This window comes from Mycena indigotica, assembly GCF_014461135.1.
Source record: "Mycena indigotica strain 171206Taipei chromosome Unknown Mind.scaff0011, whole genome shotgun sequence".
In the NCBI taxonomy this organism is placed as follows: Eukaryota; Fungi; Basidiomycota; class Agaricomycetes; order Agaricales; family Mycenaceae; genus Mycena; species Mycena indigotica.
The window spans coordinates 3,032,321-3,046,060 of NW_023503010.1; the positions used below are offsets into that span (position 1 = coordinate 3,032,321).

Here is a 13,740-nt window from a genome sequence, read left to right on the forward strand (position 1 = left end):
CCAGACAGCCACAGGGATCAGGAGGGAGCTCCTTACTGTTGCATTGCCAAACACTCCTTAGTGTCGACTTTGGCATGGCTCCTTTCCAGAGGAATGGTCCCTGGGCTCCTAGCGGAGCGACCAGGGACGACCAGAGACATCCCCTGCTCCCTTCTGATCGACCCTCAGCGGGCCCGATCGGCCCCTAGCGCCCACAGTATATAAAGACTACAGTATTACTCCTGTACCTTAGGTTTAGCATTGAAGTCTCTTCCTCTGAACCCTACTCCGGCCTGGTCCCCTAGAGCGGGGTTGCTGCAACCATACCCCAGGAAAGGGGCGTCTAGACGACTTCCAACACCGCAGGCTAGCTTGCCTCATTGACCTGAGCCCTTGGTTGGGCTGGACAGCTCAGGCTCTTGTCTCTTATGTTCACCCTTGTCCGAGCCACTTCTTCTTGCTCTCTGGCCTCAAGCTCTGGGTTTCCCTGGTACGGGGCGATGGGAGGGTGCGGGCCCGATCGGGCCCGCATGTCACGCGTCACACCGCGCCGTCACGCGGTGTCTAGGAGCCACAGCGACTCATTTCTCCAGGAAAGGAGATATGTCGCCCCTTGGACTGGCAACCCTTCTCAAGCGCTCCAGGGGTCTCGGGCCCGCAGCCCCTGCTGCGCGGGGTGACTCCCCTCGACCCCCTGAACCATTGGGCGTGACCGCGTTATGTCATGCCCCGCCCGAACGGCTTGTTCAACTGGCCCAGTCTATGCCTTGCCCTATGTCTTGGGCACCGACTCTACTAGGCAGCACTCTTTGGCTATGGACTCGTTCCCTTCAGCAGGGGTAGGACACTCTAGACGACTACTCGTATCCTGTGACACCGCTGTCACGCAACGTGACAGCGGGGCGTCTCGAGTCGCCCCGAGTTGTCCCTACCCTGCTCTCTACAGGATGTGCACTCAGTTTTACTAATAAAACTGTGGCTACTGGTGAAGGGCTGTACTCATAAAACCTGGGGAAGGGCTCAAGGGTCACAAACGTCACACTTTTTAAAAAAACCATTTTATTCATTTTTGGGTGTTAGATCATGTTATTGATGATGGGATTGATGGCATCAAGATAAAGTGATCAATGTGAAACGATTTTTGATGGACATCAGTACCATTGATGGCTATGTCAGGATACATCAATTTTAGCCTAATTAGGATGTATACCTTTGCCCTAGATCACAGGCCTACCTAGATGTTTATCCGGGTCTTCGGCCTGAAAGAATAGTGATTTGCCTTTCCATATCTGGTAATAGCTTAGTCATAGCTGTCAAACTCATTGAGATATTCACAATTGATTGAATATCACATTTTTGTCACAATACTCCGGCCATGGCTGGCATGAGCTCCCCCAGGTTTTATGAGTACAGCCCTTCACCAGTAGCCACAGTTTTATTAGTATTCCTGAGTGAATGAGCTGCTCTCTATTGCAGCAGTGGCACCATCTACGCTGCCTGGTTGCCGACAACCCAGCTATGGGGGTTGAACCATCTTTCCCACACTTGTCAGACTGGCAGAAGACCGTCACGTGGGCCCGGGCCGGCCCGTTCCTGACAGGTGGTCCCTTAGAGTTTCTTCTTTTGCGGATCTTGTCCGTAGCTGCCGCTGTCGGGCACAGAAGGCTTGAGCGGCATTGCCGGCGAGGTCCCAGGGCGACCATTGGGAGGGCGTTGATGGATTGGTGCTTGTGCGGGCGAGATGGAGGGCCGGACCGGAGTCGGAACCGGAATTGGACTAGAGTCAGACGCGTCTCTGAGGGGCCAAAGGGGGGGTTCCCCTGACATAGGAGAGGATCCAAAGTGTGAATAAGAGCTACAGAAATACACAGAGAGACCAACCTAGTAGGAGAGGATCCAAAGAGAAGAAACTCTAAGGGTCTGCCTGCTGGGCACCAACTATATATTGGTTGACTGTAAGTTCTATAACTGCTGTTGTTGGGCACAGAAGGCCTGGCTGGCCTCACAGGCCTTATCCCAAGGTGACTGTAGGGAGGGTCTTGACAGATTGGTGATTATGTGGGTGAAAGAGGCTATGGAAAATGGTCAGGGTGGGCCTGAGCGTCCAATAGGGGCACCAGTTAGATACATCTCAGATGTGCTCGGATGGTCCGAAGGAGGCTAAAGTGGGAGTTCCTGTAAGGGCAACCCTGGAGACTCCGACGAAAGCCTAGCAGGGGAGGATCCAAAGCGTGAATAAGACTACAGGAAATACACGGAGGGACCGACCTAGCAGGGGAGGATCCAAAGAGAAGAAACTCTAAGGGTCCGCCTGCTAGGGCGCCAACTATATACTGGTCGTCCGTAACTGCCGACGTAGAGCGCAGAAGGCCTGAGCGGCGTCGCAGGCTCTGTCCCAAGGTGATTGTTGGGAGGGTCTTGACGGATCAGTGATTGTGCGGGCGAAGGAGGCCGTGGACGATGGTCGGGGTGGGTCGGAGCGTCCGAGGGGGCGCCGGTCGGATGCGCCTCGGATGCGTTCGGAGGGTCCGAAGGAGGCCGAGAAGCGGGGGTTCCCCTGACAGTTCCCCTGACAATTTTGGGATAAAATCAACATATTTATAAGTCTTGATGTTATCAAAACCATCAGAAATGCCCTCTTTTGGATAGAATCAGAACTTATTCTGCCTGATTTGGGTACATATGAGTTATGCCTTTTCATGGACCTATGACTTTTCCCTGCAAACAGAGCTAGTGAAAGCTAAAAATGATGATATTAAAGGGGTTATGCCTTTTGAGAGGTATGACTTAAGAGGGGTTTGACTGTAGTGTGAATAGTTTAGACTAAACTGTGATTCAGAGAACCAAAAAAAGCTAATAAAAACTTAAAATATTGGAGATGAAATGGAAATATATAACCAATATGCCCTAGTAAGTACAAACACATCTGTTGTGTTGTTGATTTTGGTATTCACAGATGTGATTTAAAAGTGTTTAGGTGGGAAACATTACTGGGAATAGACCTTATTAGCTGCTGGAAAAAACACATTTTTTTTTCTTTCTATTTCCCTTCTATCTTCCTTCCAAAAATTTGAGGGATAGAGCGGATTTTCTTGAGAGTTTTGCTATCAGCCGCTCGGCCCGCTCCTGTCATCCGAATATGGGGCGACCGGCGCTGATGCCGGTGATGCTGCTGAATCACTTGACAGCTTTTGTCTCTCCCCAGCAGCATGTGTTGCCCAGAGGCATGTGACATAGCAGACTCCGTCAGACGGGAGGCATGAGGGAATTAACAGGAGAGCATTGGCCTCTCAGGCTGTCAACATCACATTACCGCTCTACGGCCACCCTGTGGCACATTTTCTTTCCAAATTTTCCTAGTGGAGCAATGAAACACTTGGATTTCCTTTAGATCTACACACTATTTTTTGTTACAATCTGAGGCTGCTAATAAGCTCTAATATATGAAGTTTTTCTTGGCTCAAAAACTCATTGTAAAACATTAAATATTTTGGTCCTCAAAATCCTTTCACCCCAGCATTTTTGGGGCAGGAAAAACTCAAAGTTATTAAAAAATCAATTCCAAAACTTTATATATTCTCCAAACATTTCCCACTAAACATTTTTTTGAATCACGGCTGTGATTGATGCTAACAGTTTGAGCATGTGCCATCATCATGATCATGTCACGGCGTTAACCTGCTTGGGACTGACGGAGTTCTTCCCTTACACCAGTGCGACTTCGATGTAGTATGCTGGCCACACGCCCTTCAAGTTGTGACACCGTCCTTCGCGATTGACGACGGTGGTTCAACTGGTTTGTCAAATTTTGTGTGAAACGGTCCTTGGCATTTTTGCCATTGGCAATCTAGCATTTCGACCAACATTGCCCTTGTTCCTACGCGCTGTAACCTCTTTTCACCAGATTTTGACATCGACTGGCTATTTATAGTGTTGTACTGAACTCCCGTTTCGACGGATTTGACACTTGTTCTGGCGAAATTAATACTGCGCAGCGAAACTCTATGGATCTTACGGCCGTCGATCCTCTTTGAATTCGACCACACGCCAAATAACTTGAACCTTTAAGCTCCTCCACAGCGGCCATCTCAGTCCGAATGCCAGTCTATAAAGCTGCTTCCAGCTCTGAGGGTCTGACATGACGCCGTTGAATCTTTCTTGTGCTATTTTGGCCCTCCTCGCCACACACACGGCTCTCGCCCTATCGCCTGCCAGTCTGGGTGACATTCAAGCGGGCAAAACGATCTTACGAGCACCCTCCGGATCGTCTCTTCGACTTTCGGGACGGAACCTCCACATATTCGCGCCAAACGGGTCACTCATTGACGTTTTCAAGGGCGGGAATGAGCCAGCCGCTAAGCTTTCCCGACAGTTTTCGGACTCGCACTTTCGCTCGGTGGAGGCATATGCAGTTGTCGATGGACCGGCCGTCATACAATCACTAACCGCCACCTTTACTATACCCCCCGTTCCCAAGACGTTCAACAGCCAACTTTTCTTCTTTGGCGCAGGCATTGGAATGGACAGCAACAACCCTTCTCTTCCAGCACTGTTCCAAGGCGGACTGCAGGTCAGTCTTCCTGTTGTAGATTTTCTCCCACCGCTCATCTACACTCCAGTACGGTGGGACTCCCTCCAAGGGCGGCTCGTTCTGGTCGCCTGCTATGCTCCAAGTTCAGGCCCCAGATGGCTCTCTTCTCTCCGTCGGCGTTCCCTTTGGCACTGCTATGGTCCTCCCAGGAGACCAACTGACCGTCTCCATCGCGAGAGACATGAATCATACTGGCGGAGACGGATATTGGTACCGTATTACATTCGGCCACTTGGACCTCGCCAAGCCCTTCACAGCGGCACTGTTCTGGGAGATACCACCGTCAAAGGCGATGATTAAACTAGAAGAGTTCATTATCGACGACGAAAGCGAATACCCCGTCGGCGCAGTCGTCTTTGAGGACGTGAAACTGAATACCACTGCGGGCTTTCCGCCGGTGTCATGGCACGCTAACAACAACCCTGCGATGAACGTCACCGTCAATGTGGAAAAGGATGGGTCTGAAGACGCGCAAATTGCAATTTCGTTTCCCGGAACTGGAAGCAATTGAAAAGAACACAACTTGAACTTTAGTTGCCGAGCTGGATTGTAGAACCACTCTTATCAGTGATCATGAATAAAAGGTCTTCTCCCAGCCTTCTCAGTCTGAATCATGCTCGACTTGAAGCAACCCAGTGGATGACTTTTTTGCTCATGATTCTCGAAGGTCTCGGAATAAGTATTTGCTACAGTTATACATTCTCTGGGAATTGGAATGCAATGCGGGCGTTTTGCGACCCATCCCTCTCCACATTTACTTGAATATTAGTGGCAGGTTCAGCACTGGTCTGCCACGACAGAGAAGGGAAGCCACCGGTGGTGGTGTTGATGTTCACGTTTTCGAAGACGAGCGTGCCGCTAGGGTACTCGCTGGCTTGCACCACACCGTATTCTTCGAGCTTTAGCAGTGCCTTGGGCGGCTTATTCTGCCAGACGGTTTCTGCGGTGAGGGGGAAGGGAAGGTTTAGGTGGTCAAACGCAACCGTATACCAGAACCACTCCGCCGGTTCGCGATCGAGCTCCCGCGTGATAGAGACGGTCAGACGGTCGCCGCCTTGGAGAATAGGATTGGCGCTCGGGAAGCCTATCTGGACGAGGGTACCATCGATGTCCTCGAGTAATATGATCGCCGACCAGAACGAGCCCCCCTGGGTGGGGGTCCCACCGTACTAGAATGAAGATGAGCTGCTGACTTCATGACTTGGAGGACACCCAGTCAGAAGACAGACCTGTAGCCCGATTTGCATCAGCGGCGACAGCGAGCTGACGCTGCTGTCTATCCCAATGCCTGCGCCAAAGAAGAAAAGTTGGCTGTCGAATGTCTTGGGCTCGGGCGGGACAGTGAATGTGGCGGTGAGTGATTGGATAACGTCCGTTACATTGACAACGGCGAGGGCTTCGGCGGAGCTGTAGGGTCCCGGTGAGCGGTGTGTTGCTTCTTGCGCATCACGCCCACTCTTTAGGACATGGATGAGTGTACCGTCTGGTGCGAATACATTCAAGTCTTCGCCCGATTGCCGGATTGACGATCCAGCTGGTGCTTGGAATATCGGCTTTCCGGCTGGGGTGTAGCCCACTGGGACAAGAGCTCGGGCTACCTGAGCGGCAAAGAACGCCGCAAACGCACAAGAGAGAAGCATCAAGTCATTCTCTGACCATGATTCGCTTTTATGGTACTCGAAAAATCGTGACCGGCGGTGGAGGCTGAGATGTTATACCACTTGATAGAAAGCTTGAAGAGTTCTTGGAGCGGGAGTCTCTTCGCTGCTGAGATATTGTTGCGGAGTGAGCAGACTGCGCCGCATGTGTCTCGATGAGCATGCGACTGAGCACCCACGATTGCTGAGTGTGAGAGACGGAAGCCCTGGAGCCATTGGAAACTCAAAAGTAAGCACTTTGAAGGTGAACATACCTGCCGTCACGGGAGTGTTGCGAGATGTGAAAGACGGGAAAGTTTTCTTTAGCTTGGATTGCGGAGCAGAGAGAGTCTGCCAGTGAAGCGGGAAAGAGGATAATGGAGCGATGAACTGCGACAGTAGGTTGGTAAGTACTAACAAGTTTTACGATTCAGACCTGCAAGATTATCTTGAACTTTGCTCGAACTACATGGAAGAAGCGGCGATTCCTAATTCTCGAAGGGTCAAGTCCCCGGTCCGAGTCATGTTGGTTTCCAGCGGAAAGAATGCTGAGCTCGAAGTGGGCGTCAGAGCGAAAGTCACAGTTGTCAGTTGAGCTTGGCATCAAATCTCGCTTGAAATCTTTCCACCTCGTCGGCGGTCGCCCATTTGCCCAAGACTCAACCACAATGGCTCATGTGCTGCTCTATAAAGACTTATCGGAAGGGAGGCATTAAGGTTCATTGTCTGAAGCCTTGAATACACCGCAGGTAAGACCTGACCTCTTCTCCCTTCTGTCCCATTGGCAGCCGGGCCAGCCCACCCTCACCAAGGCTGGTTCTTCATGTGTCGCTTTGCTGGCGTCATTTCGCGATAACAAATCGTGGTGTCGCTCACCCAAGCTCGCATTCCATATCGACTGTCGGCCTCAGGCTCCAACCGCATCCCTTTTCCCGGTCTATGTATCCTTCTATGAACTACAACAACGAGTACGATAGCAGGTGCGAATGGTTTGTGTGATTCCTTCTCATCAGAAAAGACAGTCGCTCAAGGTCGACAGTGCGGTTTCAGACCCTGTGCCTCGCGGTCATCTCTCAGAATACGTGGCATGGCCTCAGTTCCATGTGAGAGAGACTGACGATGATGATTTCCCCGCACCCGTGCTTTGCATTAGTGCCTACTCGCCACGGCCCGGGTTTTTTTAACTCGTTCGAGTACTCAATCTAGTGCCAGTGCTAGTAGGAGGCGGATGGAGAAAGGGGGACTGAATGTACGTATGTTGGTTGCTCTCGAACCATAAGAATTGAAAATGTCATAGATGCAAAACTATCTTGGTTGACCGACCAGGATCACTGTGGCTTAGTCATCAAACTCGCATTCGCATTAAGATACAACGTCGATCGCATAACTTGTTGGTCGCCACTTGATGGGCGTGGTCATTCGGTTCCAGACTGTTGCGATTCAGAACGCTCTTACTGCCAACAGCATACCCATCTGCAAAACAAATACACCAGGATGGTTGATTGGGAGTTCCTCAGCTCCATTCATATGACTCGGATATGGGTGGGTGGCATTAATCAAGTACATTCTATTGCTGACTACTCTAGAATCAAGTGCACTCCTTTCTCAGTCTCGAACCCATCGCTGGGAGTCACTTCTCACAACGGTCCTCGAAGCCGTGTTCTCGAAAGTTTTTTCATGTCTCGATACCGTTTTAGTGCTGCGGACACTGCGGAGACGGTTCAATCATAGACTGGTAAACTGGACCAAAGGACCTTCGACGACTGAGCGCCATTGCTTACGTCAGGCAGGCAATACTTAAGCACCCAAATCAGCACAGTACACTGTCCACCGCATTTGCAGAATGCTTTCCCAGATCGTCTTTGCCCTTGTTTTGGCTCAAACCTCATTCGCCCTTATGCCTATCGGACGAACTCCTTCTGGCAAATCCACTTTTGGAGTCCCGCCTGGAACCTGCGTGGAGCAATCCGGCAGAGACTTCAACGTTGTTGCTCAGAACGGGACTGTTATCCATGTTTTCACCAATCCAACCAAGTCTGCAATCGCTCCGCGCCAGGTTTTGAGCACGACTGAGGCTACTGTTGTACTGGGTCCGTCAGATCCTTTCAAAGAGTTCAATGCCACGATCATCGTACCTCCCGAGCCGACTACGTTCGATAGCCAGATCATCTACTTTGGCGCTGGGGTTCGGCAACTAGACGAGATAGGAAACACTGTCGCATATATGCAGGCGGCTCTCCAGGCCAGTTTTTTGGTCCGAATTCTAACAAGAAAGCTGACTCGGATGTTCAGTATGGCGCCAGCACGCTTCAAGGCGGGCCTTTCTGGACCGTTGGAATCTTCATTGAGTTCCCACAAATTGATGGATACCTGCAGTTCCTAGACCCATCGAAAAGCCCGCGCGTCAACTCCGGCGACCGGCTGGAAATGTGGACTGGTAGCGACCCAGACGGGCCACAAGTTCCTGGCCACAATCTCACCTGGTTCGGCACCTGCTTCACCAACGTTCTGGACGCCATTTCATTCGAGATGGAGATTGGGTTTGACGCGCCACGGCCGGTCATGGTGGTTTCGATGCAAGAGGAGGGCGTGTTTGTGGGGAGCGACTACCCGAACGGGCTTTTGCTTTTCGACGACTTGAGCATCAGTTATGAAACTGGGTTCCCCCCAGTTTCTTGGGCTGTCGGCAACGATGGCGCGACGGATGTGTCGATGAAGGTCGAAAAGGATGGCTCTCGGAATGCTACGATTTCCCTCAAATTTCCAACGGCAGCTTAATGTGATGATTTTGCGTTAACTGAGAAATCCGCAGTTCAAGATGCACTGCATTTAAATTCACAGGTTCTTGACACAAGAGGAGGGAGTGCCGTGTCAGACTCGGACACGATTCATCAGAGAAGGAACAGACCATCAGTGCAGTGGTGTCTCGCTCCTGAGAAGGCTCTACGCAGTCAACAAGTAGAGAGGCCACCAACTTAGAGAGTTCGTCGTGTGATGTGAAGTTATGCTGTCCCCCGTCACGCCAATTTAAGTGGACCAAACTCCGACTCAGAGTGCTATTAGGTTTACCTGTGGAAGGAACATAGAACGCGCCAAGTCACATCACGAGGCCATGACCAGTATAATCCACGAGGATACGATAGCAAATGACTAATTGCAGAGCAGCATGTAGGTATAAATGAGTCAAGGGCCCATAGAGCGACGCCTGAAGCGCACGCGGTAGTCTGGCCTTGCCAAATCAACACTCGCGATTGTCCTTGATCCTTCAAGCCTGTTGTCGGGCGTGATATCGTTGATGAGTATCCTCTCATCGCGCTCCGCTGTTTGCGAGACTACTTGAGCCCACTGTTGAACGTCTTTTGCCCAAGCGGGGTTCGAGTCATCCTCGATTTCTGAACCAGAATCGTCCGCATCTGCCAGTGGTTCTTTCTTGGCATTGAAATCTTGTCTCAGTTCACGGGCAGTGACCCGCCGCTGGGGTTCGGGATCGTATTTAGCGACATGTGCTGGCGAATATTGAGGGGAATACGGAGTTTGGATGACCTTCTTGTCGACTTGCGCATAATCGACAAGCCCCGCTTTGAACCCCGGCGGGACAGGGTCCACGTATGTCCAAGTTGAGTACAGGCGCAGAATAATGCTGAGTTGTAATGGGCCAAACCCAAATCGACGGTCTTTCCGAGTCTCCGATGCTTTCCGGACTCTTGCGACAAGCTGTTGGCCCAGCAGGTCGTCACCCACCGGTTCGTCGCCATAGGCACGCATCAGTTTGGCGCCCGTTCGAATTAGGACAATATGAGGAGGAGTAGCGAGTTCGAGGCGATGGGGTAGAATGGAGTCGGTCGAGTCCAACGGCAAAACAAAGTAGCTGAAAGTTTGGTCGCCAGAATAGGCCTATGACGGGCCGGATTCAACTTAGATGGCAGGTGCAGATGTAGGCACGTACCTCTAGTATAGGTCGTAGGCGCACAAAGGCTCGCTTTCTTTTAAAGTCCCGGAAGGACAGATGGTGCAGGTCATGAATATGGGGGATCACGATGACTCGCTCGTCGGTCAGGAGCCGCTCTGCCAGTGTTTCGTTTGCTGGAGGGTCGCCATGAGGCTCGTGACGGAGAAAATAGTTTAGACGCACAGAATTGTTCCAAGTGCTGCTCAAGATCTCGATAGTCAAGCCCCCAAGACCACTCTAGATGTGTTCGCTGCGATATAGCTCAGGCGAGATGATGGGGAGCTCATGGGAGGCTCACCGCTTCTTCTAGAATATTTCCCCTGCGCTTCAAGAAATTCTCGAGGGAGTCCGCGAGTAAAGACGCCATTCGCTCCGAAGAGTTCATGGTTGTTGGTGGTAAAAATATATGATTACATAATGTGCTGTCCAGATTCCCCAGTTCATGATGCACAGAAGTCATGTACTTGGTTGAAGACTGCCGTTGGGGTTTTCTCATGCCGGTCGAGTGTGTGCAGTGTACGACCCAAAGTATTTTAGGACCCTGGCAGCGCGTGTTGTCACGTCATGCCCTCGTGACATCCATACAAAAATACACAACAATGTGAGAGCAGATGCAAAGCAACACAGTGGACAGTAGATAGAAGAGATAAATCAGGCACCACTGGAAAGAGGTCGGGTGCTAGGGCGTGCAAGGTAGTCCGGCTTCGTCAAGTCCAGGCTCGCAACCGTCCTCACCCCTTCTTGCCAGTCAGGGTTGATGTCGTTGATGAACATCTTTTCATCGTGTTCAGCCGCCCGTTCAGTTGTCTGAGCCCACTGCTCTACATCCATTGCCCAAGTCGGATTGGAGTCGTCTTCAGCTTCAGAACCAGAATCCTCCGCTTCCATATTGACAAGCATATTGAACTTGAAGTCCCGATTGAGTTCGCTAGCGGTAGCCCGTCGCCGAGGCTCAGGCCCAAAGAAGTTGATGTCACCACTAAGTACTGGCGAGAGTTTGGAAAATGGAAGGTGGAAGGTAGAACTTGGTTCAACGACACATTCATCTGTCTTGTTGGGCCGAAACGATGGGTGCATGAAGTTGATGTGCGTATACCTAGAATATAAGCTGCGCATGTACTGGAGCTGTGCACCCCCAAAAAAGAAACGATTATGTTCTGTGGCTTCACGGATTCTGGTAACCAGCCCGTTGCCAATGGGGTCATCCAACACAAGGCCGCCCTGACAAGCACGCATAAGCTTGGCAGTAGAACGAATGAGAACAATATGAGGAGGTGTCCTCAGTTCTATGCGGCAGGGTGGGAAAGGGCTGGATGGGTCGAAAGGGAGGACGAAATAACTGAATTCTTCGGCACCGGCGTAGTCACTGAAAGCTCTAGTGACTAGAGCTTTCAGCAGGTTATCGTTCAGCGCAGCGGCGGCGTCGAGAAAGACTGCAACATACGGTGGTTACAATGGGGGCATCTAACTTGCATAGAGGTCGCTTCTCGTAATAGAGACCATGTATGTTTGTGATATGGGGAGCCACGAACAGACGTTCGTCGGTCAAAAGTTCAATATCTTCCGCGGCGGCTAGCCAGTATTCAACTCGAGGCCGAAGGAGTGAAGTAAAGTAAAGCTCACCAAACGTCTTCAAGTGTTCGCTCAATCCCTTGTACTCCAGACCCCAGGACCATTCAAGACCAGTTTGCTGAAATTGACGTCAGTGAATGTGTAGTGGACACGGGGGACCAACCGCTTCTTCCAAAGCGGAGGAGTTCCGGCCTTCGTGGGTCTCGAGGCAGTCAGCGAGCAAAGACGCGACTAGCTCACATGGGTTCATGTCGTTGACGGTTGTGGTGGCAAAAGAGTGGCAAAAGTTGTGTCCCAGTATTGTAACGCATACATTACTTCCTTAGTCATTGGCACGTTCTTGTTTACGACGCTCGTTTAACTTCGTTCGACGTTGTTGCCACTGTCCAACCAAAGTCGTGTTACAGAAGAAAAAGTAAGATTGGTTGACACGAATCAGTGTTGTTGCTAAGTACAATTAGTACAATTGGGAAACAAAAACACGATAGCAAACGCGGAGCAAAGGAACAGAGCATATAAAGAAAACTAAGGACCGACAGAATGACGCCTATTGCGCATAAGATAGTCCGGCGTGGGCAAATGAACGCTCGTGAGTGTCCTCGATCCTTCTCGCAAATCGGGTACAATGTGGTTGATGAGAACCTTCTCGTCATGCTCTGCCGCTCGCAATACTACCTGAGCCCACTGTTGGAGATCATTGGCCCATCCAGGATTAGATTCATCCTCGGTATCTGAACCGGAGTCTTCCATGTCGTCGAGTTGTTCAACAGGTGGATTGAAGGCCTGCTGGAGTTCGCTCGCAGTGACTCGTCGTTGAGGCTCCGGGTGATGTTCAATGGGATATGCCTGATGCCGCTTCGGAGAGGGTAATATGGGAGCGTCGTCAACCAGCGTTTGGTAGTCTGATAGGCCTGACTTGAAGGAGGGCGAAACGTAGCTCATCCGTGTCCACGATGAGTATAAGTCTCGAAGGATACCGAGTTGGGCAGTTCCAAAATAAAAGGGATCCTCGTGGGTTGCCAAACGCGTCCGTTCAATCAACTCCAGCCCGATTGAATCATTGCCTCTAGGCCTTCCACCATAAGCGCGTATAAGCCTTGCAGCAGCTCGAATCAATACGATATGAGGAGGTGTATCCAAATCGACTCGACGAGGTGGAACATTGCTATGGGGGTCCATAGCAAGCACGAAGTAGGCAAAGGTCTGGGAACCTGCATCATAAGTCTACGGGGGCTTCAGCCGAAAAATAGGGATGACAAGTGACAGACGTATCTCAGATATAGGCTTTGGGCGAGCTAATATTCGTTTTCGATTATTCCGGTATGAGAGGCGCCGGAGGTCTGTGATATGGGGAATGACAATGACGCGCTCGTCCGTCAAAAGTTCGATGTAGCTTGCTAGAGAAATACGGTAAGTCTCTACGGATATGTAAGCAACACAGACTTCGGCTGACGATATTGTTCTAGGTGTTCATCCAACCCTCGATATTCGAGGCCCCAAGACCATTCGAGACGCGTTCGCTATGAAATCGAAAATGAGAAGTATGCGCAATTATTATCATTGGAAACTGACTGCTTCGTTCAGAGCTTGCTCTCCGCGTTGTTTGAACGTTTCCAGCGAGTCGGCGAGTAAAGATGTTACCAGCTCGGAGGCCGTCATCGTCGTCGCCGGGAGTCAGATCTTGCAGAGGTAGGGGTTGTCGAAGTAAGTATCTTGGAAAGAAAGATGTTGGTTCGGTGATGTGTCTTTGGAGTAACTGTGCCAACACGAGTGTAATGGCAAGAAGCGAGGCAATGTGGGCAGAGATTGTTTACATTTCCATAGAGTCGGAAAGTCAGAAAGTCAGATCGAAATCGAGTGGTTTGTGGAAGTAGGTGGAAGTCAGTGGCAAAAGAAACGTCACGTGCTTGGCCAATTGATCGTCACCATTCTGGCCTTCAAAGGACTGGAAGTTACAAGTATTCTTCTTCAACTTCTGCCACCACCCCAACTTACGCTGAAGCGGGTGGGCG

The 13,740-nt window shown here is 50.8% G+C and overlaps 3 protein-coding genes across 3 annotated transcripts; all 3 read right to left on the minus strand.

Moving 5' to 3' along the window:
* Positions 1-5,262: 5,262 nt before the first annotated feature.
* On the minus strand, positions 5,263-6,811 carry MIND_01202700 (uncharacterized protein; the record flags this gene model as incomplete). Its single annotated transcript, XM_037368535.1, has 5 exons — positions 5,263-5,739; positions 5,800-6,146; positions 6,408-6,434; positions 6,483-6,597; positions 6,644-6,811. 5 exons carry the CDS (start codon positions 6,809-6,811, stop codon positions 5,263-5,265), a joined length of 1,134 nt encoding a protein of 377 aa, XP_037215461.1.
* A 2,579-nt stretch (positions 6,812-9,390) lies between these two features.
* MIND_01202800 (uncharacterized protein) lies at positions 9,391-10,652 on the minus strand (the record flags this gene model as incomplete). The annotated part of the gene is made up of 4 exons (XM_037368536.1): positions 9,391-10,101; positions 10,154-10,290; positions 10,340-10,406; positions 10,455-10,652. 4 exons carry the CDS (start codon positions 10,650-10,652, stop codon positions 9,391-9,393), a joined length of 1,113 nt encoding a protein of 370 aa, XP_037215462.1.
* A 1,601-nt stretch (positions 10,653-12,253) lies between these two features.
* Positions 12,254-13,387, minus strand: MIND_01202900 (uncharacterized protein; the record flags this gene model as incomplete). Its single annotated transcript, XM_037368537.1, has 4 exons — positions 12,254-12,939; positions 12,997-13,125; positions 13,182-13,248; positions 13,301-13,387. 4 exons carry the CDS (start codon positions 13,385-13,387, stop codon positions 12,254-12,256), a joined length of 969 nt encoding a protein of 322 aa, XP_037215463.1.
* Between the last annotated feature and the right edge of the window lie 353 nt (positions 13,388-13,740).